The sequence below is a fragment of the Scyliorhinus torazame genome, chromosome 17, assembly GCF_047496885.1.
Source record: "Scyliorhinus torazame isolate Kashiwa2021f chromosome 17, sScyTor2.1, whole genome shotgun sequence".
Taxonomy (NCBI): Eukaryota; Metazoa; Chordata; class Chondrichthyes; order Carcharhiniformes; family Scyliorhinidae; genus Scyliorhinus; species Scyliorhinus torazame.
Genome location: NC_092723.1, coordinates 60,368,746 through 60,395,305, shown reverse-complemented (window position 1 = coordinate 60,395,305; position 26,560 = coordinate 60,368,746). Strand labels below are relative to the sequence as shown.

Sequence of the window (26,560 nt, the reverse complement as noted above, 5' to 3'; positions counted from 1 at the left end):
CACCCAACCACACCCATATGTTCTGGACCTGCCTGAGACAACCTTTTTTGAGGCAATGTCCAAGGTTGTGAGGGTGGAGCCATGTCCAAACGTGGTGCTCTTCGGGTTCTCAGAACAACCAGAACTCTTCATGGGGAGGAGGGCCGGCACCCTCGCCTTTGCCTCTCTAATCGCCCACCGAAGAATCCTGCTCGGCTGACAATCGGCAGCACCATCCAAAGCTGCAGACTGGCTATCCGACCTGTCTGAATTCGTGCGACTGGAAAAAAATAAAATTCACTGTCCATGGGTCGGGAGGGAACTTCCGCAAGACGCAAAGGAAAGGGGAGATGAGGGAGGGGGCAGGGTGCGAGAAAGGGAGTGGGGGGAGAAAAACCCCCAAGAGGGAACCACGGGATACAGGTGGCATAGCCATGGAGGACGGGCTCGAGGACAAGAGGGCCAACAGGAAACAGGGACAACACTAGCATGCTGGGCGATTCACGCCAGGGCCAATGTCGGGAGCCCAACCAGGGTGGAATAACCAGATAGGGTCCGCAGCCACAGGGGTAGGAGAGACATGTAAATAGTCATAAGGTTCCTCTTTGAATATGTATATTTTTTCTTTCTGTTTTGTGTGTCTCTGCTTGTTTCTCTGAGGAGCTCTCTAAATAAGCAAGCATTAACCTTTCAGTGATTGTTCGACTATGTATCACAAAACTATGAAAATCAATGAAAACATTTTAAAATGGTACAGCATGCATTATTCATATATTCAGTATTGCCAAGTTATTCAACTATGGTAAGAATCACAGTGGAACTTAATTCTGACTTCATTGAACATTTACACCTATGTAATTCCATGTGTTACACCTAAAATTCAAAACTAGTTACTCGCCATGTAATTTCTGTGATTAATGTATATTAAAAATTTATTTCCAAATATATGAATTAATTAATTGCAGAAGTTAACTGCCATATTTTGATAGCCCCAGTTAATGCTGTTGCTCAACTTGAGGGATTTTAGTTATAGGCCCACACCCATGAGCAAATGTGATTGCTGATTTTCATTTCACACAGCTGGCAGAGGGAGTACACTTTGCATGGTCTGACCTACATTCCTGAAGTAAAAGTGCAACGTACTGGCCCCATCCATTACACAGTCCCTTGATAGCTTTACACCTTAATTCTTTTCCTCCTCCGTCACATCATTGTCTTCCCCTTTTATCCTACCATTGTATAGCCAGTTGGATGTTGGGGTAAATTAAATGGCTGGTATAATAATCTGAATGTTAGTTGATGTAGTTTTGCTTGTTCTGATTTGGTCTTTTCCCAAAGCAAACTCCTTCTTTGGAAAGGCTTCTGTAGCAGGTCTAATTCAGAAGCAATGCAGTGTAATTGACAGAGAAGATTCATTACTGACCTATACAGACATACCAACAGCATGTTGGCTCTGAGTGTTTTTACGTGCCATAACAAAATACATGTTGCTTTGGAGATAATCCCCTAAGATCTGCTTGTGTAAACATGGAACTTTGTTCATTAAGATGTTGCAGATCATAATTCTGAGACTAAATTAAATCACTGAGATTCCGTGTAAACAAGATACCAGAAAAATTAAAATTGGACTATGATTGAAAGAGTGACTATTTCAGCACCACTCTCTTTAAAGAACAAGAAAAAATTACGACTTGTTTTAACCTTATGAGTGATACTGGCTTATTTGAGGTGATTTGTTAATATGGCCATATTAGAGTGCTGAATTAACTGGGTACAATTAAACTGACAAGGACCTTGAATGGAAGATGGTGTCTTCTCATAATTCCATCCTTAACTCCCATTTCACAAACTGTTCCAAGATGCATTAATCTGAAAAAGTAAAACTGAGATTGTTTTCGGAGGGTTATTAGTTGACAAGACCATCTCTTTCATCTGTTTTAAATAATTCTGTTCTCTTTCACAACGTTGCTGTCAGCTAATCATGACTTGGATGTTTAAATCTTTGTATTATAATTCTTGCACATCATTGATTACTTCCCTTAAAACTGAGCAGGAGTTGCAGGAAGAGGTTTTTTTTAACCCCTTGTGAATTCTCTTGGTACATCCCAAGAATTTAATCGCCATGCAAGTTTACCTTAATTGTAAAAAAACAACTTTGGTCCATCCATGTTTCCCCTTTTCTGGTGCAAATGCACTATTCCTCAGGCTGAATAGATGGACTAGTGATCCTCTACATTATTCTAATAGCTGGGTGGAGGAAAATACTACCAAGTGTGTATCAGCAAGATTCAGTTCCTGATTTTCTACTCATTTGAAGTATTCTTACAACAGTTGACTTTTAACCTCCCCTCTGGACTGTCCAAACACACGGGAGATTGGCGTAGTTTAAATTTAACTACTGAACGTGCAGGAGATGGGCGTAGTTTAAATTTAACTACTGAACGTGCAATGTGGTGAACATAGTTTGGAATGAATTGCCCAGGGTGCTCGTGGTGGTAGATGATTTAGAAAATCATAAGGGATGAGGGCGGCACGGTGGCAGACTGGTTAGCACTGCTGCTTCACAGCGCCAGGTACTCTGGTTCAATTCCGGCCTTGGGTCACTGCCTGTGTGCAGTTTGTATGTTCTCCTTGTGTCTGCGGGGTTTCCTCTGGGTGCTCCGGTTTCCTCCCACAATCCAAAGATGTGGGAATTGGGTGGGTTGGCCATGATAAATTGCCCCTTGGTGTCGCGGGATTGGACTACGGGGGAGTGAATATGGGTGGAGTGCTCTTTCAAAATATCGCAGCAGACTCGATGGACCGAATGGCCTCCTGCACTGTAGGGATTCTATAATTCTAATTGGACGGATATTTATGCATTTTGATCTTTGGATCACTTAAATGGACTGCAGTCTTTTCCACCCCTTGGAAAGGAGATAAAACATCCAGTGGTAACTCATCTCAGTTTTGGTCTGCTATCTCAAGCAATCGTTCATAAGTACAACTGGAGATTGTATAATTTAACCTGTCGATGATCTAGCTTGAACGGCACAGGGGGAGGAGGCAATACTGTATAAATATATAAGTAAGTGCAAAATGTAGCTACTTTTACTGACAAATGAAGAATATTGTCACTTGGGTTACGAGGTAAAATAGGTAAGAAGATTTTGAAGCAAAAATGCGCAGAAATCAGAAGTTTCAAAGTATATTTGGACTGTATTTTTGCCCTAGAGCTGGATTGTAAAACTGGCAAATGATGTGGGGAGATGCTATATGACAGAGCTGCAGCTAATCATGTTAGACATGTACTTGCTAGCTATCTGTTGGGTATGTAGATCTGGTTGTTGCTTATCATCGATCAACATTTAGATCATAGAATTTACAGTGCAGAAGGAGGCCATTCGGCCCATCGAGTCTGCACCGGCTCTTGGAAAGAGCACACCACCCAAGCCCACAACTCCACCCCATCACCCAGTAACCCCACCCAACACTAAGGGTAATTTTGGACACTAAGGGCAATTTAGCATGGCCAATCCACCTAACCTGCACATCTTTGGACTGTGGGAGGAAACCGGAGCACCCGGAGGAAACCCACGCACACACGGGGAGCACGTGCAGACTCCACACAGACAGTGACCCAAGCCGGGAATCGAATCTGGGACCCTGGAGCTGTGAAGCAATTGTGCTAACCACTGCTACCGTGCTGCCCATTTGCAAGTACCCTACCGATATGCGGCACATTAAAAATGGAGTAATGGCAACAATTTTGTTTTCAACTTTTCGGTTAGTCATTATGTTAGTAATTAAGTTGCGGCTAAGCTGAGCATAACAACTGTGAGTGTCATGTCCTTAACGGTGCAGTGAAAGTATTTGCCCACTGTTCCCGCTGCAGCTGAGAAAGAAGTTTATTTTGCAGATGTTTAAAATAGTTTTTGTATTTTCTTCAAAGACCAACCTAGAGTTACTTGAATTTAGTGATGATGCTTGATGATCTTTATTACATTATGGTTACGCAAGATGTATTATCAGAATGGTCATGCATTATTATCATTTATTTATATAAATATTTTATCAAAATGATACATTTGACTATTGTAGCCTTGGGAAAGGATCAACTGAATAAATGTTAGTAATGACATTTTTTGTGAGTTTTACCTGAATGAAAGGCAGTTTTCATATTGGCCGTATGGATTCACTTTGGATTCTGAGAGGCTAGTTCCCCAGGTTTACAGAGCTTCATCAGGCCCCTTTATTCCTGCAGAAGGCTCTACAAAAGTCTGGATCTGAATTTTTGACTAGGATATGGAGATCCGATTTGAAGAAGATTAGTATAACAGCAGCTAAAAACACAGTGAATTCTCTGGATATAGCAAGATGTCAACCTCCACAACAGGATCGATTTCTGATGTTGTGAAATTTCCTGCGTATATACCAAGTTTATTTAAAAACATGCTGCAGCTTTATTTCAATATAATTTTTAGAGCTTAACTGTGCAAACGACACATATATTGGGATTAAAAGAATTTGAAATTATTCTCTTGACTCTGACTTTACGACGAACTGCAGATTTTCTTGGAAACAGTTATTAATGAAGATCGCATTGTGTATAAATTGATCAATCTGATATCTCTTGCAATTTTTCACTGTGCAATTGAATGTTTTCCTCGGGGACTGACTGTTTCATCCACCCTCTTCTATGCCTTTGATTGAGCAGCTTGCAATTTTATTCATAGAATTCTGACCATATAAAGCGAGTGTCTGCTAGTAATGTTAATAAAGACTAGACATAGTCAGCGATGTCTTTTGCCAGGCTGAATAAATCAGTTTGGGATTGGAATTTCACAAATGTTGTGTGACTGTGTGTTTGCAGAAATCTTTCACAATCAGCTGTCTGTTGCAGCTATGTGGACTGGATATTTAATAAACTGTTCTTTTTTTCCCCCCTCAAGATCACATGAATAGTGAGATTGAATCTCAGGACGCCAACATTCCTGAGCAGTTTTCAGGACTTCTACATGGGTCACCTCCAATCTGTGAGATTCAAAACGATCCAGTCATACTACTAGCTGCTTTGAGCAAAGTGGGAGTGGAAGCTGAAGCGATGCAAAGCAGAGTGTTGCCAGAGAGGCAACACTGTGCAACAGGGCAGGCAGAGAACGCTGGCATAAAGAACTCTGCTGCAGCAGATACTGCTGAGCAAAAAGGACAGCAGGTATTCCATAATACAGTCCTCCCCATCAACATCTACCAGGCCGATCCTCCAAACTCCAAGTCTGTTGAAAGTAAAAACATTCCATTAAGCAAGGAAGTAGAAAGACGGACATGTACTTTGGAAAGGGTACGGCCAAGTGGAAAGGGTAAGGCCGATCTTAAATTCGCAAGAAGTTTGTCAAAATCGGATTCGGAGCTCATTATATGTTCTCCATCTGAGGAGGATATGCTGGGAAGTCGTAGTGAGTCTCTTTCAAACTGCAGTTCGGTGAAGAAGCGGTTAGAAAAATCGCCATCTTTTCAGTCAGAATGGGAAGAGGTATGTACAGCTAACAGTAGTTCATGAATTGTTGTTTATGTCCATCCAAATAAGATATTTATCAGAGTTAAATAATATAAATTCAAGAAACTAATCTTTTTAATCTAAAGCTGTTACTAGTCAAGCTGGGTTAATCTTATATGCACTCATATTGGTTTTAATAAACTGATATTGTTCTCCTGGCACCATCATGATTTCTGTAAGACTGAATTTTCACTTTACTAACTGATTGTAAAACTGCAAATGTGCCTAGTGCAATATTATTGGTCCTTTTTCATGGACAATTCTGTTTTAAAATTTGTGCTCAATGTCATATCTGACAGGTATAAATAATGTGACTTGAACTTATAGCTCAGAACTCCCCACAGTGTGGTGTTGTCTTGGTACAGGGACCAAAAATGCAGCACATATATCAGGTAAATTGGTATGGTTTGTTGTAAGAACAGTTGAGTTTATGTAGGCACTGAAAGAGTGTTATCGGTTCTGATCAACTTGAACAGTTCTCAGTGCAGTCACCTATTATGAACGCATTGCCTAAAATAGCATTCCTTTCTGGAATCAGTATTGTTTATCAAAATGTACTTTTATTTTTAAAGCAGCACTTTAAAGCTTTTGAATGGAACATAAATTAATTATTAAATGATTCACCCCAAGAACTCATTCGAGTACTTATTCCTAAATTATTAATTCCAGCCCTGCTTTATTAGCTGTCCCACGCAAACCAGAAGTACTATGATATGAGCTTGAAATGCCATCTAAGTATATGTGTGGATAAAATGTAGTCTTGATCAATTTTCACCAGAACCTGGACAATTGCTGCATTCAAAATGGCTTACTTGGTAGGCCTCATTCATGTCGCCCTCGATTTTGTGTGCATTGCATGTGAAAAAAATAGACACAAAGTCAAAATCCACAGCTGGTGTAGCACAACTGCATATGATTAATTATTTACTTGCTGATCATTTTAACAGACTGATATTTAAGTAGACTCTTTAAAAACATTCTTAGCACGGCACAAATACAACTGATTTTGAATTTGCAGCCCAGCCCTGCCAGCTATATGTTCTGAATTTAAAAACGGATAATTTCAAATGTGACTTAAAAACATTGCACATAGTAGCCAGAGTGAGTGTAAAAGATATGACTTTTAAGAGTCTGGTAAGTTTATGAATGAACACCGATTCTAGCTATGTCTGGATTGCCCCAGTCTTAATTAGGAATTTTGATAAAAGAACAAATTCGGTTAACATAAAAGCATCTATTATTATGCTGCGGTTTGAAACCAGGTAACTTGCTGTGCTCTGTACTGCTTTGATTTTCCAGCATCACTGTAAAGCAGTTGTTTGTGCATATGTCAAAGCTACGTTTCAGCTGATGTTCAGAATTGCTCTTGTAAAAGGGGAAGGTGCTTGAGAAAGCTAAACTGTAGTAGTTAAATCCGAAACAAGGGAGGCATGGTGGCACAGTGGTTAGCACTGCTGCCTACAGCGCTGAGGACCCGGGTTCGATCCTGGCCCCGGGTCACTGTTTGTGTGGAGTTTGCACATTCTCCCTGTGTCTGCATGGGTTTCACCCCCACAACCCAAAGATGTGCAGGTTAAGTGGATTGGCCACACTATATTGCCCCTTAATTGGCAAAACAATTATTGGGTTCTCTAAATTTATAGAAAAAAATAATTAAATACCAAACACCAATGTTGGAAATTTTCCTGCTCAACTTAAGACCATTGCCAGAGGTGAAATTTGTGCTCAGCAAATGGTGTTTGTGGTAGGAAAAAGGCAATGACTTAATCCTTCCCAATATTTAGTTGGAGGAAATTTTTGCTCATCCAATATTAGATATCAGACAAATGATGTGACAAAACAGAGGCATTGAAAGGGAACCAACGATAGATCCTTTTGGGGCTTCTCCGGTGACAGTGCGTGAATGGAAGACAAAGCCAATGCCGGTGATTCTCTGGCTACACTTTGATAGGAATGGAACCGGGCAAGTTGAGTTCCGGGACCAACAAGTCACCGGTGGAGTGATGTTGATGGAAAGTTCCAGATGGGTCCTTTTTGTCCTCATCTTCCTCATGTGAATTGTTAGTCAAATGTTAAAGAAAATGGATGCAAATATTGTGCATTCACAGCTTGTTCCCAAATCTCACTGAGAGTCTCGTTACATGCAAATCTCCTGTAGTAATCTACAGTGTTCGATTAATGGTCTCAGGTAACATTAAAAAGGCACTTAATACTGTGTGGCATAGAAACAATTGGTGCGTGCCTACCTTGCAGTGTAAAGCCTTTATAAAGGAATTTAAATAAATGTTTAAATACAAATGTTAATGGACATGATATAAAGTGATATAGAGTGCACAGAAGATGATTAGAGATTTAATTCTGTGAAGGAGGAAGATGGGGTTGGAAACTGCAAATCTAAAGGCATGCCCTGTTCACTACATTCAGTGAGAATAGAACCAACTGAAAGGTTATGATTTGTTAACGTCATCACATGACAGTAATTGGCACGATGCTGAGAACTTAAACAAAGGTTTGAAAGTCTTGTTTTCAGACCAAATATGGTAAATTTTAATGCATTCAGTCCAATCTACAAACAAGAAGGTATGATCTTGAAAATAATTTTCCTGTTAGATTGTGTTCGTACTGTTCATTTTATATATTTTACTCAAGTGAGTTTAGACTAAGTGAGGGTGGCATTACTTGAAAATGGACATTATATTTTTATGTACACAATAAAGGCATACTTTCTGTTCAAGCACTTCCCTCAGTTTATAGAAAAATATTTTAAACTAATCAGAATTTTGCTAAAGTTTTTGCAGCACGTTGGCATGGATTCTGTGGAGATTTTCAGGCCAGTTAAGTCGTCATCTTTGTTATGAATCTATGAAAGGACATTCCCCATTAACTGTGTCTCTAGTGTAATCTAAAGCAAGGGTCCTCTGACACGAGCGTTTTTAACGCAGACAATAAAATAGGTGATATTAATGGGATTTTTAATTTTTGTTACTGCTTTATATTTCTATAGAAAATTGGAGAATTCTTGAAACAAAATAAATGCACCTCAAATCACTCCTAATCCTTTAGAAGCACTGCTTTAGTTTCCAGAAATACAAAAATTTAGGTTGGTGTTTTATACTGTCTCTTCGGTTCCCCATGATTTTCTTGTTCATCAAAATGGGGGGCACCATGGGCTGGCAAGATCACTGGCCACAAATGTCCGATTTCAAAAGTCTAAAATTACATCAGTTAGATTAACCTGATTGGTGCTGATTGCAAATGGATTTTTAAAAAATAACTGACACAGCCAAAATAAAAGCAACTCCATTAAAAAGATCCAAAGTCACCATATTAACCTGTAATGTTTAAATGATGATTAATTAGATTTATAGATTGTTATAGCACAGGAAATGGAGCTAGTTTATCTCCACATAGAATCATAAAATCTTTACTGTGCAGAAGGAGGCCATTTGATCCATTGAGTCAGCACTGGCCCCCAAAATAGAATTCTACTTAATTCCACTGCCTTCCCTTATCCCCAATAACCTTGCATATGCTTTCTTTTCAGATAGTAATCCTGTTCCCTTTTGAATACCTTGATCGAAACTGCCTCCACCACCCTCCAGGAAGTTTGTTCCAGACTCCAACCACCATCTAAGTGAAATCATTTTCCCCTCACATCATTTCTACTCCTTTTGCCCATCATTTTGAACCTAATTCTTGATGCACTCTTGAGAGGATACAGTTTTTCACTATTTACCTTGTCCATAGCCGTCAGGATCCTGAATACCTCTGTCAAGTCTTCTCTCAGCCTTCATTTCTCCAAGGAAAATATCCCCAACCTCCTCCAATTTATCCTCATAGCTACAGTTGTTTATCCCTGGAATCATCCGATCGAATCTCCTCTGTACTCTTTCCATTGCCTTCACACCTTCCTCAAGTATCTTTCCTCCTCACATGCACAACTTATTCATATTCCACTCTTCTGTGGATTTCTCATAACTTAGAATAATACTCCTCAAGCTACTGTCTGATTGCTTTTTAAAAGTTCATCTTATCTTGCACCAAGGCATGTTTGCTTATTAATTGGTTCTTGCTGAAATAGATAAGTGCTTGCTCCATGAACGTCACAAATTAAAAATTCCTGTTGTTACGGACGCTTGGTCGGCTCTCACGGGTGCAGAAAGATCAATTTGTTCTAGGAGTGATAATATAAGAAATAGGGCGTGGTTATTTTATAAATACACTTCATTAAAACAAAAGAAAGAAAAATAATATTTAAACTTTTACTTCAGCTCTAACACTAACAGATTACATGCAGTTTCTTAACCTTAACACACTAGTTCTCGTTAGACAACACCAGCAGAACATACAGCCCTTATGCCACTTTCACAAGAAGTCAAAGGCAATACATTCATTTATGAAGCAACTTCCTTCTGGTAGGACATTCATTCTGGACCCCTTTCCAAAGCCTGCTTCGGTGCCAACTTTCATGACCTTCTCAGTCAATTTCCCAAAGCCTTCTCTGTAACTGTTAAAAACAGCATTTCTTCCCCTCTCTCTCTCTCTCTCTCTCTCTCTCGCTTTTGCTCTCTAAGCTCCGTCCATCCCCTCAAACAAAGGTTCTCCTCTGAGGTGGCCAGACTTCAATCACTTATCTTTACCTTGACTGATTGCCAATAATAGATAACATGAAGTAAGTAACCACCTCCTGTGCTGTAGATGTCTATGATTATTTTCATATTGCATTTGCTGAAACATGACATCTTAATCTCCACTATGTCCTTCAGAAAGACAGTGATAATGTTTTGTTCAATTTATTGAACGATAGATTCTTTGTCTTTGCAAGTCTAACAAACAAAAGCCATCTCATTTTTTGATATCCTTTCACTTAGTTCTTCTCATCTGTCGATTTCTATTCAAGTAATAAAGCTTATCTTGGCCTCTATCCTCTGATGGCAAATAAAATTCCCATATCATCATTGCTAAAGCTAACTTCAAGAAACAATTTATGTTTTTGTGCCAGACCTTTACGCTGGCAAGGCTGACATTGATCATCCCTCATTAATCGCCCTTGACAAGGTGGTGGCCAGCCAGGTTCTTAAACCATTGCTGTCAATATGCAGTAGTTGCTCTCATGGTGCTGTGCTGGCGAAAGTTCCACGTTTCTGACTCAGCGACACTGAAAGAACTCTGATATAATTCTAACGCAGGATGCTGCATGGCTTGGAGGGAAACCTGCAGGTGCTGGTGGGTCCCCCATGCATCTGCCATTGTTCTTGGAAGTGGTAAAGGTTAAGATGATGCTGTTGAAAGATCCTTGGTGAATTGCTGCAGCACATCTTGTAGATGGTACACTCGCTGATAATGTGTGTCGGTAATAGAAAGAGTGAATCAGTAAGGTGGTAGATGGAGTGCCAATCAAACAAGCTGCTTTGTCCTGAATGTGTTGAGTTTCTTGAGTATTGTTGGAGTTGCGTTCATCCAGGCAAATGAAAAGTATTCCACCAATCTCCTGACTTGTCCTTTGTAGGAGGTGGATAAGCTTTCTGGGGTCAGAAAATGATTATCCGGGTAGCACGTTGGTGCAGTGTTAGCACTGCTGTCTAATGGCGCCGAGGACCCGGATTCGATCCCAGCCCCCGGTCACTGTCCACGTGGAGTTTGCACATTCTCCGCGTGCCTGCATGGATCTCATCCCCACAACCCAAAAATATGTGCAGGGTAGATGGATGGCCACGCTAAACTGCCCCTTAATTGGAAAAAAGAATTGGGTACTCTAAATTTTTTTTTTTTTTAAAGAAAATGATTATCCTCTTTGAATGTCATGCTGGATAGAAGAACATGCTGACAATTACTTTACCACCTTTAGCTTCCAATATCTGTATGACCCCACTGTGTTTGTGTGTATGTCTCAGAGTTTTGTCATTTTCACACCACTACCGTACCCTCTTTTTCCCATTTACAATCTTTCCCACTTCTCACTCTCCCTTGTTCACACTTTGTCGCCCGTATCAGGCTTCCTGCCCTACCACGATGTCCCCTAACCCTTCCATATACATTACTATGAGTCCACCCTCTATTTTCACTCTCGACCCCAATTTGGCAACTTGTATCTTTGATCTCCCTTTGACGACTCTTACCCAGGACGCTTCCTTGATAAGCCCAGTTCGTGACCCCACCCGCGAACCCTCCGGTTCTCTGTCTCTCCTGGACCACTCCCACCATCAACTCCTACTTTTTCCCCCAATTAAGGGGCAATTTAACTTGACCAATCCACCTAACCTGCAAATCTTTGAGTTGTGGGGGTGAAACCCACGCAGACACGGAGAGAATGTGCAAACTCCACACGGACAGTGACATCAACTCCTACTTGATATCTTCCACCATCAACTCCTCTAGCCCGGGTTGCCCTCCTCCCCCGACCCCTCGCCCCGGACGCCCTCTTCCCCGGTCCCTCACCCCGGACGCCCTCTTCCCCGGTCCCTCACCCCGGACGCCCTCTTCCCCCGGTCCCTCACCCCGGACACCCTCTTCCCCTGGCCCCTCGACCTGGAAGCTCTCTTCCCCCGGTCTCTCCGCCTTCTTTCCAATTCCCTTACCCTTTGTCTTACATTTTTTTCTAAGTTTCAATGGTATACTTATTTCCTAGTACCCTGTGAGCAAGTATGAGGTTCTGTATCACCACTATTGCAATGTCCCCACTGTGCTGAAACTGAAGAAGGAAAATATGGTCCTCTATTGAAAGCATTTCTCTCAGGCCCTTGGATGTGCAACTTCCTGCTTCCCTCAGTCTTTCTTTCCTCTTACATTTTTCTGGATTTTAAAACTCAAGCTTGTTGTTGCCTCTTCATGGACCTGACTTTTTAGAGAACACAGTCCCACTGACTCCAGCAGCCACAATGCCATATTATATGCTAATGAGTCCAGGGACCCAGTGGACACTTAAGTGGCAGGGGCCCCAGGATGGGGAATGTCTGTGGGGGTCATTTGGGAGATGATCGGGTCTTGGGGATCGATCGGGGCGAGAGAGGCCCAGAGGTCACAGGGTCTGAAGGGGGAAGGTGCCCCCAATGAGAAGGAGCATCCTGGTGGAGGTACCCACTTCTCCACCAAAGACTCTTCCCCCCCCCCCAACTACCACTCAAGATCTAACTTTATATTTTTCCAGCCTTATCTCCCAAACAGTCATCCAGCTGACAGCCTAAACATTGAGGCTTGGCAGGAAAAGGCCCTTAAATTGCCAATAATTGGCCACCTAAGGGCCCAAGGGCAGTTTTCCAGTTCAAGGCCCTGCCTGCCTCTGCGTAAAGTTGCAACCAGATCAGGGGGGACAGTAACCTGGAGGGAACCTGTCCATGCAATTTCATGTTCCACCCCAGCTCAGAACCCGCCTGGGTGGAGAGCATAAGATTCTGGCTATGGTTCACTCTTTTGTTACTCTGGCTTGTCAATCTTGGACCTCATCTAAATTTTTTAATTAAACAAAACTGGTGGCCAAAATTGGGGTCTGGTTCCTGTTTTGTGGGCAGCATGAATGTCTTTTTGGTTCCAAATGGTGTCTACAGCATCTGTGCAGACTACTGTGATGAAACACCATCTTGATAAAGGGGTGAATGCAGATGCAGTTAATGTCACCAGAACTAAATAGTTCATAGTGTTAAGGAGTGTCAATGCTCATTTGACAGTAGTGCAGCCTTTTCAGTACTTCACAATTCTTCCAAAGCCCTCCCTTAGCCTAGCACATTGGGACATGTGTTAGCAATATCAAAGATTTCTCTCTTCCCTGTTCTCATCCCCCACCCCCAAATCCCCAGTACCATTTAAAGGGATTATTAATTACCTGCACCCTAGTATTTGTTTATGTCTTCTGGCCGTTGCTAAAATACTGCATGATTTTGGCATTTTCAAAAGTATACAGGAATGGTGCGGCAGGTGCCAAAATTACTTTCCTAACTTGCACGAACAGACCAGTTGCTCCCAGACATTGGTGCACTTGTAAGCTTGCCTCTTGGAACACAGCATGACTGCACAAATCAGCAGAGGCCATGTAGAGCCTGACAAGCCAGTAGAAGAGGAAAGTAGGATACAAGCTAGACAGCCCCTTTCTATCCAGAAAGTTAAAGTGTGATATAAGTAACCTCAAGCCCAATTCCTGATTCACTGCAATCAGAGAATCACACAGTGCAGAGAAGGTCCATCAAGGCTGCACCAAAACGTGAAAAACACCTGACCTACCAACCTCATCCCATTTGCCAGCACTTGGTCCATTGCCTTGAATGTTATGACATGCCAAGTGCAACGTGCCACTCCAACCCTCCCAAGCAGTGCATTCCGCACTTTTTATCTTCTGTTGTGCCTCTGCTTGCCACAACTGATGAATGCAGACAGAATTGAATACTCATAGTCGGGTTGATTTATTTTTAAATACAGCTTTTATTATTTCTCTAAGTCTTCCCCAAGACTTTCTTTAAACAGTTACATAACTTTCAAGACTCACGGGTTGAATCAAGGTATATAGAACAGTACAGCACAGAACAGGCTCTTCGGTCCTCGATGTCGTGCCGAGCTTTGTCCGAAACCAAGATCAAGCTGTCCCACTCCCTGTCATTCTGGTGTGCTCCATGTGCCTATCCAATAACCGCTGGAAAGTTCCTAAAGTGTCTGACTCCACTATCACAGCAGGCAGTCCATTCCACATTCTAACCACTCTCTGAGTAAAGAACCTACCTCTGACATTCCCTCCTATATCTCCCACCCCGAACCTTATTGTTATGCCCCCTTGTAACAGCTACATTCATCCGAGGAAATAGTCTCTGAACGTCCACTCTATCCCCCTCATCATCTTATAAACCTCTATTAAGTCACCTCTCATCCTCCTTCGAGAAAAGCTCTAGCTCCCTCAACCTTTCCTCATAAGACCTACCCTCCAATCCACGCAGCATCCTGGTAAATCTCCTTTGCACCCTTTCCAATGCTTCCACATCCTTCCTATAATGAGGTGACTAGAACTGCACACAGTACTCCAAATGTGGTCTCACCAGGGTCCTGTATAGTTGCAGGAGGTGAGGGAGAGTATCAAATTGAAGGAAAAAACATACAAAGTGGCAAAAATTAGTGGGAGTCTAGAGGACTGGGAAGTCTTTAGGGGACAACAGAAAGCTACTAAAAAAGCTATAAAGAAGAGTAAGGTAGACTATGAAAGTAAACTGGCTCAGAACATAAAAGCAGATAGTAAAAGCTTCTACAAATATATAAGACAAAAAAGAGTGGCTAAGGTAAATATTGGTCCTTTGGAAGATGAGAAGGGAGATTTAATAATAGGAGACGGGGAAATGGCTGAGGAGCTGAACAGGTTTTTTGGGTCAGTCTTCACAGTGGAAGACACAAATAACATGCCAGTGACTGATGGAAATAAAGATATGATAGGTGAGGACCTTGAGATGATTGTAGTCACTAAGGAGGCAGTATTGGGCAAGCTAATGGGGCTAAAGGTAGACAAGTCTCCTGGCCCTGATGGGATGCATCCCAGAGTGTTAAAAGAGATGGCTAGGGAAATTGTAAACGCACTAGTGATAATTTATCAAAATTCACTAGACTCTGGGGTGGTCCCAGAGGATTGGAAAGTAGCAAACCGCTGTTTAAAAAAGGAGGTCGGCAAAAAGCGGGTAATTATAGGCCGGTAAGCTTAACTTCGGTTGTAGGGAAAATGCTGGAATCTATCATTAAGGAGGAAATAGCGGGGCACCTGGAGGGAAATTGTCCCATTGGGCAGACGCAGCATGGGTTCATAAAGGGTAGGTCGTGTCTGACTAATTTGGTAGAATTTTTTGAGGACGTTACCAGTGCAGTAGATAACGGGGAGCCAATGGATGTGGTATATCTGGATTTCCAGAAGGCTTTTGACAAGGTGCCACACAAAAGGTTGCTGCATAAACTAAAGATGCATGGCATTGAGGGTAAAGTGGTAGCATGGGTAGAGGATTGGTTAACTAACAGAAAGCAGAGAGTGGGGATAAATGGGTGTTTCTCTGGTTGGCAACCTGTAACTAGTGGGGTCCCTCAAGGATCAGTGTTGGGCCCGCAGTTGTTCGTAATCTACATAGATGATTTGGAGTTGGGGACCAAGTGCAATGTGTCAAAGTTTGCAGACGACACTAAGATGAGTGGTAAAGCAAAAAGTGCAGAGGATACCGGAAGTCTGCAGAAGGATTTGGATCGGTTAGGTGAATGGGCTAGGTTCTGGCAGATGGAATTCAATGTTGCCAAGTGTGAGGCTATCCATTTTGGTAGGAATAACAGCAGAATGGATTATTATTTAAACGGTAAGATGTTAAAACATGCTGCTGTGCAGAGGGACCTGGGTGTGCTGGTGCACGAGTCGCAAGAAGTTGGAGTGCAGGTGCAACAGGTGATTAAGAAGGCAAATCGAGTTTTGTCTTTCATTGCTAGAGGGATGGAGTTCAAGACGAGGGAGGTTTTGCTGCAATTGTATAAGGTGTTGGTGAGGCCACATCTGGAGTATTGTGTTCCGTTTTGGTCTCCTTACCTGAGAAAGGACATATTGGCACTGGAGGGAGTGCAGAGGAGATTCACTAGGTTGATCCCAGAGTTGAGGGGATTAGATTATGACGAGAGGTTGAGTAGACTAGGACTGTGCTCATTGGAGTTTAGAAGGATGCGGGGGGATCTTATTGAAACATATAAAATTATGAAGGGAATAGATAGGATAGATGCGGGCAGGTTGTTTCAACTGGTAGGGGAAAGCAAAACTAGGGGAAGTAGATTTAGGACTGAGTTTAGGAGGAACTTCTTCACCCAAAGGGTTGTGAATCTCTGGAATTCCTTGCCCAGTGAAGCAGTTGAGGCTCCTTCTTTAAACGTTTTTAAGAAAAAGATAGATACCTTTCTAAAGAATAAAGGGATTCGGGGATATGGAGAGTGGAGCTGAGTCCACAAAGATCAGCCATGATCTCATTAAATGGCGGAGCAGGCTCGAGGGGCCAGATGGCCTACTCCTGTTCCTAGTTCTTATGTTCTTATGCAGCATGACCCCACGGCTCTTAAACTCAAGCCCCCTGTTAATAAACGCGAACACACTAAGCCTTCTTCACGGCTCTATCCATTGAGTGGCAACCTTCAGAGATCTGTGAACATGAACCCCAAGGTCTCTCTGTTCCTCAGAACCCTGCCATTGACCCTGTAATCCGCATTCATATTTGTCCCACCAAAATGAATCACTTAGCACTTATCAGGGTTAAACACCATCTGCCATTTTTCAGCCCAGCTCTGCATCCTGTCAATGTCTCTTTGCAGCCTACAACAGCCCTCCACCTCATCCACTACTCCACCAACCTTGGTGTCATCAGCAAATTTACTGATCCACCCTTCAGCCCCCTCCTCTAAGTCATTTATAAAAATCACAAATAGCAGAGGACCCAGCACTGATTCCTGTGGTACACCGCTGGTAACTGGTCTCCAGTCTGAAATTTTTCCATTCACCATCACCCTCTGTCTTCTATGTGATAGCCAGTTACTTATCCAATTGGCCAAATTTCCCTCTATCCCACACCTCCTTACTTTCTTCATGAGCCGACCATGGGGGACCTTATCAAAAGCCTTACTGAAATCCATGTATACGACATCAACTGCTCTACCTTCATCTACACACTTAGTTACCCCCTCAAAGAATTCAATCAAATTTGTGAGGCAAGACTTACCCTTCACGAATTGGTGTTGACTGTCCCGGATTAAGCTGCATCTTTCCAAATGGTCATTAATCCTATCCCTCAGGAACCTTTCCATTAACTTACCGACCACCGAAGTAAGACTAACCGGCCTATAATTACTAGGGTCATTCCTATTCCCTTTCTTGAACAGAGGAACAACATTTGCCACTCTCCAGTCCTCTGGCACAATCCCCGTGGACAGTGAGGACCCAAAGGTCAAAGCCAAAAGCTCTGCAATCTCATCCCTTGCCTCCCAAAGAATCCTAGGATATATCCCATCTGGCCCAGGGGACTTGTCGACTCTCATGCTTAAAAAAATTGCTAATACATCTTCCCTCAGAACATTTACCTCCTCCAGCCTACCCGCCTGTATCACACTCTCATCCTCAAAAAAATAGCCCCTCTCCTCGGTGAACACTGAAGAAAAGTAATCATTCAACGCCTCTCCTATCTCTTCTGACTCCATGCACAAGTTCCCACTATTGTCTTTGACCGGCCCTAACCTCATCCTGGTCATTCTTTTATTTCTCACATAAGAATAAAAAGCCTTGGGGTTTTCCTTGATCCGACCCGCCAAGGACTTCTCATGCCCCCTCCTTACTCTCCTAAGTCCTTTTTTTAGCTCATTCCTTGCTACCCAACTGAACCTTGTTTTCTCATCCTTACATACTCTTCCTTTTTCCTCTTGACAAGACATTCAACCTCTTTTGTGAACCATGGTTCCCTCACACGGCCATTTCCTCCCTGCCTGACTGGGACATACCTATTAAGGATCGCAGTATTTGTTCCTTGAACAAGCTCCACTTTTCATTTGTGCCTTTCCAACTGTTTCTGTTTCCATCTTATACTCCCTAATTCTTGCCTTATCGCATCATAATTACCCCTCCCCAATTATAAACCTTGCCCTGCCGTATGGCCCTATCCCTCTCCATTGCAATAGTGAAAGACACCGAATTGTGGTCACTATCTCCAAAGTGCTCTCCCACAAAGAAATCTAACTCTTGGCCCGGTTCATTACCCAGTACCAAATCCAATGTGGCCCCACCTCTTGTCGGCCTATCCACATATTGTGTCAGGAAACCCTCCTGCACACACTATACAAAAACTGCCCCGTCCGAACTGTTCGACCTACAGAGGTTCCAATCAATATTTGGAAAGTCAACTACCCTGAGACCGCCACACCTATCCATAATCTGCTTTGCAATTTCTTTCTCCACATCTCTATTACTATTTGGGGGCCTATAGAAAACTCCTACCGCTCCTTTCCTATTTCTAACTTCAGCCCATATTACCTCAGTAGGCAGATCCCCCTCGAACTGCCTTTCTGCAGGCGTTAAACTATCCTTGATTAACAATGCCACTCCTCCACCTCTTTTACCACCTTCCCTACTCTTACTGAAACATCTATACCCTGGAACTTCCAACAACCATTCATGTCCCTATTTTAACCATGTTAAACCATGTTAAATGGCCACCACATCGTAGTCCCAAGTACCAATCCACGCTCCAGGTTCACCTACCTTATTCCGGATGCTCCTCCCATTAAAGTAGACACACTTCAACTCACCTTCCTGCCTGCCGGTACACTCCTGCAACCTTGATACCCTCCTCAGTACCTCACTACTCTCAACACTGGCTTTTGGACTACAGCTCGTTTTCCCATCCCCCTGACAAACCCTCCCGAAGAGCCGTAGCAAATTTTCCTCCCAGGATATTGGTACCCCTCTGGTTCAGGTGCAAACCGTCCTATTTGTACAGGTCCCACCTTCCCCAGAATGTGCTCCAATTATCCACGTAACTGAAACCCTCCCTCCTACACCATCCCTGCAGCCACGTGTTTATCTGCACTCTTCCTGTTCCTCAACTCGCTAGCACGTTGCACCGGCAATAAACCAGAGATGACAACATGGTTTGTCCTGGCTCTCAGCTTCCACCCTAGCTCCCTAAATTCCTGTTTTAAATCCCGTCCCTACTCTTACCTATGTCGTTGGTACCGATGTGTACCACGACTTGTGACTGTTCCCCCTCCACTTTACAGATTCTGAAAACACGGTCTGAGACGCCTCGGATCCTGACACCTGGGAGGCAACATACCACCTGTGAGTCTCTTTCGTTGCCACAGAACCGTCTATCTGTCCCTCTATCGAGTCCCCAATAACTTTGCTCTCCTGCTCTCTCCCCCCCCCCCCTTCCCTTCTGAGCCATAGGGATGGACTCAGTGCTGGAGATTCGGTCACCGTGGCTTACCCCTGGTAAGTCGTGCCCCCCACCAGTATCCAAAGCGGTATACTTGTTACTAAGTGAAACGACCACAGGGAATCCCTGTACTGACTGCTTCCTCCCAGCCCCTCTCACCGTCACCCATCTATCTTCATTCTTCTGAGTAACTACATCCCTGAAGCTACTAGTGATGACCACCTCTGCCTCCCGAATGATCCGAAGTTCATCCAGCTCGAGCTCCAGTTCCCTAACGCGGTTTTTGAGGAGCTGGAGATGGGTGCACTTCCCACAGGTGAAATCAGCAGGGACACCGATGGCGTCCCTCACCTCAAACATTCCGCAGGAGGAACATTGCACTGCCTTCCCTGCCATCCCCCTAGATAACTTGCGATAAAAACAATAAGAAGAAACAAAGAGCTTACCTGATATTCACTCACTCCCTTAGGTTAGAGGAGGTGGAAGGATGTGGGACACTACAAGTGTAGTGTCTCGGGTTTAGCAACCACCCAACTTAAATACAGGTAAAACTAAAACACTTAACCAGCAACCACTGCGTCTCCCAGCTGTCTCTCGTCTCGCGCTGTTTTCAATGTCCCGGCTGTCTCTCCTCTCGCGCTGTTGTCACTCTCCCGGCTGTCTCTCCTCTCGCGCTGTTTTCGATGTCCCGGCTGTCACTCCTCTCGCGCTGTTTTCACTCTCCCGGCTGTCTCTCCTCTCGCGCTGTTTTCACTCTCCCGGCTGTGTCTCCTCTCGCGCTGTTGTCACTCTCCCGGCTGTCTCTCCTCTCGCGCTGTTTTCACTCCCCCAGCTGTCTCTCCTGTCTCTGTTTTCACTCTCCCGGCTGTCTCTCCTCTCGCGCTGTATTCACTCCCCAATGTCCCGACTGTCTCTCCTCTCGCGCTGTTTTCAATGTCCTGGCTGTCTCTCTCCTCGCCCTGTTTTCACTCTCCCGGCTGTCTCTCCTCTCGCGGTTTTCAATGTCCTTCACAATATATACTTGTATATATAATTGTATACGTCACAATTGAGAGAGAGCTTGGCCAGGTGCACTCTGAGAGGTGTGAGCTGGTGGGCCTTGAAGTTCAGATCTGCACATACGACAGTTGATCCTTGGTTATCGTTGGTTAAATCTCGGTGCGTCCGTATTTTGTACGGTTTAAGTTAAACCATCCTTCAAATTTCAGACATCATCGAGCTTGTCCTCCGTATCCTGAAAACAAGGGCGTCATCAGTGATAATGTCTCTGGTTCTCATTTTACAAAGAGCTGCAGTTGTCTTCTGAGCTTCTTTAAAGTTATGATGTGGAGGTGCCGGCGTTGGACTGGGGTGAGCACAGTAAGAAGTCTTACAACACCAGGTTAAAGTCCAACAGGTTTGTTTCAAACACTAGCTTTCGGAGCACTGCTCCTTCCTCAGGTGAAGGAGCAATGAGGAACATTCCTCACCTGAGGAAGGAGCAGTGCTCCGAAAGCTAGTGTTTGAAACAAACCTGTTGGACTTTAACCTGGTGTTGTAAGACTTCTTACTGTCTTTAAACTTAGTCATTGCTCTATCCCACTCAAAGAACCTGAGCTAGCCCTCTCCATCAGGCAGACATCAAAGTCCAAGCCGTGTTACAACTAATTATCATTACTTAAAGCAATTACATTAATGTGTATACATATATTATTCATTGACATCTCATTTTCCCATAATTGTTCCCGTTTTTGTAAAAACAACTCCATCTCTAATTTCTTGTCCATCTTAACTTTTGAGCGCTTTACCATATTTATAATATAAGCTTAATCCGATAAAATACTGAGCATTGCTGTTATCACTAAATTAAATATAATTCACTCGTTCCCATTGGTACAGCTCTATATTTGTTTCCCAGTTTCAAATATAATGAAACCAACTTTCTTTAATTTCATTTATATCAGTTTTGATCACACTTATTTCTTGTAACACTTTATATGACATATGAGCATATTTAAGGCACTTTTTAATATTTCTTGACGTTTCTGGCAACAATTATAAATTTGTCATATATCTTTCCCCAATAGTCTTTAAGTTCAGATTAATTTTTTTCTGTAACATCAATTTGCTCTTGTTGTCATGTATGAATATCAACCAGCTCAGCTTTACCAATTCTAGCTGAAACCTGGAATTTTATGCAAAATGTGACTTTCTGAACAGGGGATATTCTGGTCCCATACCAATATACCTTCTCAGTGAGGTGATAACACAATATTCTCTTTTACCCACATGTGCAACCCTTGTGATGTTTTTAGGTTTCTAACTTCTAGGGTACAAATTATATTCTCATTTGTCTTAAATACACAATTGGCTTGATCAGAGGGGTATGTTGGTTATTGATAGATTATAATTTTGCTGCTTGCTGACATTTGTCAAGTTATCTATGGGAATGTGACAAACATAATCTCACAATGTTCCAAATTCCTCTGGACTATGCTTAAAAGTTCACATTCAACTGGTTTGTTGAATTCCCATAAATTCACAATTGAACTTTATATAAATTAGCATAAACCAATATGTAATAATAATCATAGATACACAACTTTCCATGTGATTTAGCACAAATCAGCTGTCTGCTGAAATGGTTAATTTTCCTACAGAATGTAAAGGGGCGGAGAAAGTTGATACGCCATTGAGTCCCTTTACGTAATTTAAAAACTTATTTTGTTCTTATTCCTTCAATTTTGCTCAGAATTCATCTCCTTTTTAAAAATTCTTTTCATAACCAATTTTAATTTCCAATTTTTACATCCTAATCAAGTTTACAAGAAATGTTTTGGTGAAATGTTTTTTTTTTAACTGACTCAACATTTTTTATAGCTCAAATTGGAAGGCTCAAATTGGATTGCTGCCAAATTTGTCATATCTTGTTTTGGGAAAGACTTTCACACTTTGAAACTTGTCCTGCTTGTCTTGTCTCTAGCCCAAGCACAATCTCTCACAGCATTTTAAATTAAATGAATTTTAGTTCCCTTTCCAAGCTAAGTCATTGTTCACTTCCAAATATGCCCTCAATTACTCTCTCATCCAATTTCCATAAATACTGCAAAGAATTGGATTCTAATTCTGGTCTCAATCATTAGCTTTCTGTTTCATTATCTGGTTATTAGTTTCTGCATTTCCTTAAATATTTTGTTTAACATTTTTGTTTAATTTCCCGAACATACTTTTCACTTCTCTTGTTTAATTTTTCATCCAGGTTCTACAAGTTTAAAATGTTAACAGTCCCGTATCGTACATTTCATCTCTCTTTCCCGTCATTCCCTGCTCCTTGGCCGAACAATATTTTAGTTTGTCGGTTATATAATCACCTGATCTGGGTAGGACTTCAATTTGCGAGTCCTAACTTTGCAACATTTAAAATTATTGGTACTAATTCATGGTGTACGTCATCATAGTGGTTGTCAAATATTCCTCAAGACCACACCATTTTGAGGTCCTGTTACAGTTCTCACAGTCTATTATTTTTTGTTGTTTCCCCATCAGTCACTGTTTCATACTTTCACAATTCTTGCTTCCGTGAGTCCCGGATATCGTGGTGTAATTTTCATAGATGGTTATCTCTGTTAACGCTATAGTTCCACCAGTCCATCTTTTCATCCTATTATTGAAATAAAGATAGTATATGCTCTTATTTACAGTTTTGGTCTTGCTAGCCAATCGGCCAAAATTTTTTCTTCAGTAGAATCTAGAGTCTTATTGGATTAATCTTTTCCCCTTTTCCTTTTTAGCTTTCTCAACCTGGGGGTATCTCGGGATTTTGCATCTCGGCACCCCTACAAGCCTGTCGCCTGAGTAGATCTGGCGGCAGCACCTGCAGATGATCTGTTCTCCACTAGGGGATGAGCATGTAACTGCTTCTTCCTCACCCACATCCATCAAACATGGGGCTGGTGATTAGCCCGAGGGTTGAATAGCTGTAACTGGTTTACATGGTACCACCCGTTTTACCATAGTCTAATAAAACGTTTGTAAACCAAGAGACTTGCTTTGTCTATGATAGAATGTGGTCCACTATAGGGGCAGTTTCTTGTTGGTCAATTTGGAGCATGACTTTATTCCCAGTCTCATACTGCACAAGCTTGAACTTCTCATCAAAATTTGCTTCGCTACCCTTTTTCTGTCCCACTTTTACTGCATTGGCCATAAGGGTGACTTGGATATTATCCATCAATTGTTGTACAGCCTGTCAATTCTGGCTCTGACTATCTAATCCCAACACGGGTTGCACTCCTCATGGGGCGTCCTGTCATCAGGACATGGGGAGTAAAACCTGTTGAGCTGGATACAGTATTTTGTTCAATCTTTAAGACTAAGGGCAGAGCTATATTCCAAGTAGTTATTTTATTGGATAGTTTTCCGAATTATGCCTTTCAAGGTTCTGTTCATTCTTTCCATTATACCATTATACTGTGGGGGATAGGCTATGTGGAATTTCTGTTTTATTCCGAATCGGGACATTATATTCTGCATCAGCTGAGCGGTGAAATTAGTTCCTTGGTCTGATTCAATGTATCGGGGAGTCGTCATTTAGTGAACACCTGCTTACCAGCACATTGGCTGTTACTGTTGCTGTGTTCAACCTGGTAGGGAATGCTTCAGTACATTCACTAAAGGTATCAATGATGACCAGAATGGTGGCAAGGGGCCCACATTGTCTATTTGTAAATTTGTCCATGGCCCATTTACTGACCTGGTGTTTCTAAGCTCTCCTTTCTCAGCAAAGTGGTCTGGATTATTTTGGGCACAAACCAGACAATTTTCCAAATAATGCTTTAAGTCTCCATCTACTTCGTGCCACCAACATAAACTTTTAATTCTCTCCGTAGTTGTTTTCACACTTTGATGTCCCTGCAAATTGTGACATTGATATATTTCTGGTTCCAATCCTGGATCAGCAGCACATAACTTCTGCCCTTAAGGACGAAACTGACCCCTATTTCTGTTAGCTTTCCATTTGTTTTAAGATGCTGGAAACACGCCATTCCTGATCTGTTTCAAATCCTCATCTGAGTCCTATACTTCAACAAATATTTTTAGGGGTGGGGGCGACTGCGGCCCTGGCCGGTGCCTTGGTACCTAGGACTTCCCCCTTTTTGTTTTGACATGTATGTTCGCTTGGGATTGTTCCCTTCAAGACCTGACATTCATGCTGTTCCCTTTGTAACTGGGATTGTCTTGATGACGGTAAGTGTCCTGGTTCTCTGAACTGTAATCTCACAGCCCTGGAATATTAGCTCCCACAGGCAGTTAGCAAACGACATGTGATGTTCCCTTTTCCTTTGTCTGCAGTCAATCAGGCTTTCTTCTGGGTCCTCTCTACTGTATCCCACAGCTGTTAGTATGGCCGTTATGATTTCCTCAAGTGTTCCCCCCGGTTCTGGTAAGACTGAGCTAACAGTCGAACCTAAACGCATCCAACAAGAGTTTCCTCTCCTCAGCTGCATCTAAACCGTGAACAAAGCCCGTTGATGGATGTAATGAAAGAACTCATGAAGACCTACAGATGGTTCATATATTTTGCTATTTCTGCTAACAAGACCACTGTATATGGCATGTCATACTCCATGCCCCCAGTCTGTATTGTAATCGGGTTCATGGGAATTGCTGCTCTCAGCGGAGCAGTGGGACGAGGATGTTCAGACCGAGGAGGAGGTTCAGACCTCCCGATTTCCTCCAGATCACTATTTTTCCGCGTCTTCGCCCAGTTGCCCCGTTCTACCTCACCTTCCTCGTATTCTTTGACCCTGCAGCTCCAGATGTGCACATCAGATCCTTCCGGATCTGGAGTTGCGACTTCAACTTATCCATCTCATGCTGACATCTGTGGGTAGTAGTTTGATGTCGAAAGGTTTTACTTGTTTGATGCAATGCTTTTACAGTTGCTTGTAAATTAACACATCTCCTATTCAACCTTTTAATTTCTTTCTGGGTTGAGCTTCGCTCACTAACAGCTCGCTCCTTTTCCAGATTAGCTTTTTTAGTTTCCGTTTGGAATTGGCTCAGATGTACAGAATTCATTTGATTCTTCTCCGCCTCTGTGAGTAAATCTGATTTTTGCAGCTTGCAGCTCTTGTTTTAAATTCTCTATCTCAATTTATTTATTATGTCTCAAATGTTCTATCTCCATTTCTTTATTACTTAATTCTTGCATGTATCTAATTATAGCTATAGCTGTTTCATATTTCGACATGCAGTTTCTTCCCTCTGTGTGGGCTTCTTCCCTCTGTCTCTGTCCAACAGATCATAGACCATTAATTTTATTTTCCAAAACTATCTATCCATTTGGGCCATTTACAGTTTAGGTACTCCGAGTGCCTTTTCCCATTCTGGCTGCGATCCAGCCATTTCTTAATTCAGTTAATCAACACAGTAATTGACCATATTTGGGGTCCGGTACCGGTTTCTGGCAGAGAGAAAGAGGAGTGAGTATCTTGCTCCTTAATCCTTTTAAATTCATTTTCAGATACCCTTGTCACTAACTTCCCATCTGGTCTCTCCTTGCCTACGCACTTGAGGTTTGCTGAACACCCTCGACGTCGATTATTGGAGCTTACTTTTGCTATTAACTGTTAGTCACTTTAATCTTTTAACTCTAACAATTCTGTCTGTAATGTCTGTAGTTTGAAAACGCTCTCTGAACTAATTGGATACCCAGCTCTTTGTCTTAAGCTCTCTTCACCAACTTAATCCTGGTCAGCATGTGGGGCTATTGCACTCTTAATTCAGGCTCAGTCTGGTTGGTTGAGATGTTTGACTCAGAACCGGATCACCAGTCACCTGTAAAGTTAGACGTGTCCATTTGGGGTGCCAATATGTTGAACCTCTGCTGGCTGCAACTCACAGTCAGTTGATTTACCTTTAAATACAGGATTAATTATTTCTCTAAGACTTACCAAGACTTCACCTACGTGTTTCTTTAAACAGTTACATAACTTTCAAGACTAATGGCGTGAATTAAGGAATACTTCCCAATTTATTTATTTTCCAATTAAACAGTCACAACTTTATTAATCAAATAGCTAAAGCATGTAAATTAATTTAACATTGACTACAGTACTTCTGCCTATTTGTCCCAGACCATCCCAGTACTTCTCTCTCTCTC

At 42.3% G+C, this 26,560-nt stretch overlaps 1 protein-coding gene across 6 annotated transcripts in view; it reads left to right on the top strand.

Annotated features, from left to right (window-relative positions):
- Positions 1-26,560, top strand: part of LOC140393897 (ankyrin repeat and SAM domain-containing protein 1A-like) — a 642,533-nt gene that overhangs the window by 345,969 nt on the left and 270,004 nt on the right. For all 6 annotated transcript variants that reach the window (XM_072480500.1, XM_072480502.1, XM_072480497.1 and 3 more), the window contains one exon: positions 4,911-5,491. In XM_072480500.1, coding sequence (XP_072336601.1) covers positions 4,911-5,491 — 581 coding nt within the window. The remainder of the gene's footprint in view (positions 1-4,910; positions 5,492-26,560) is intronic.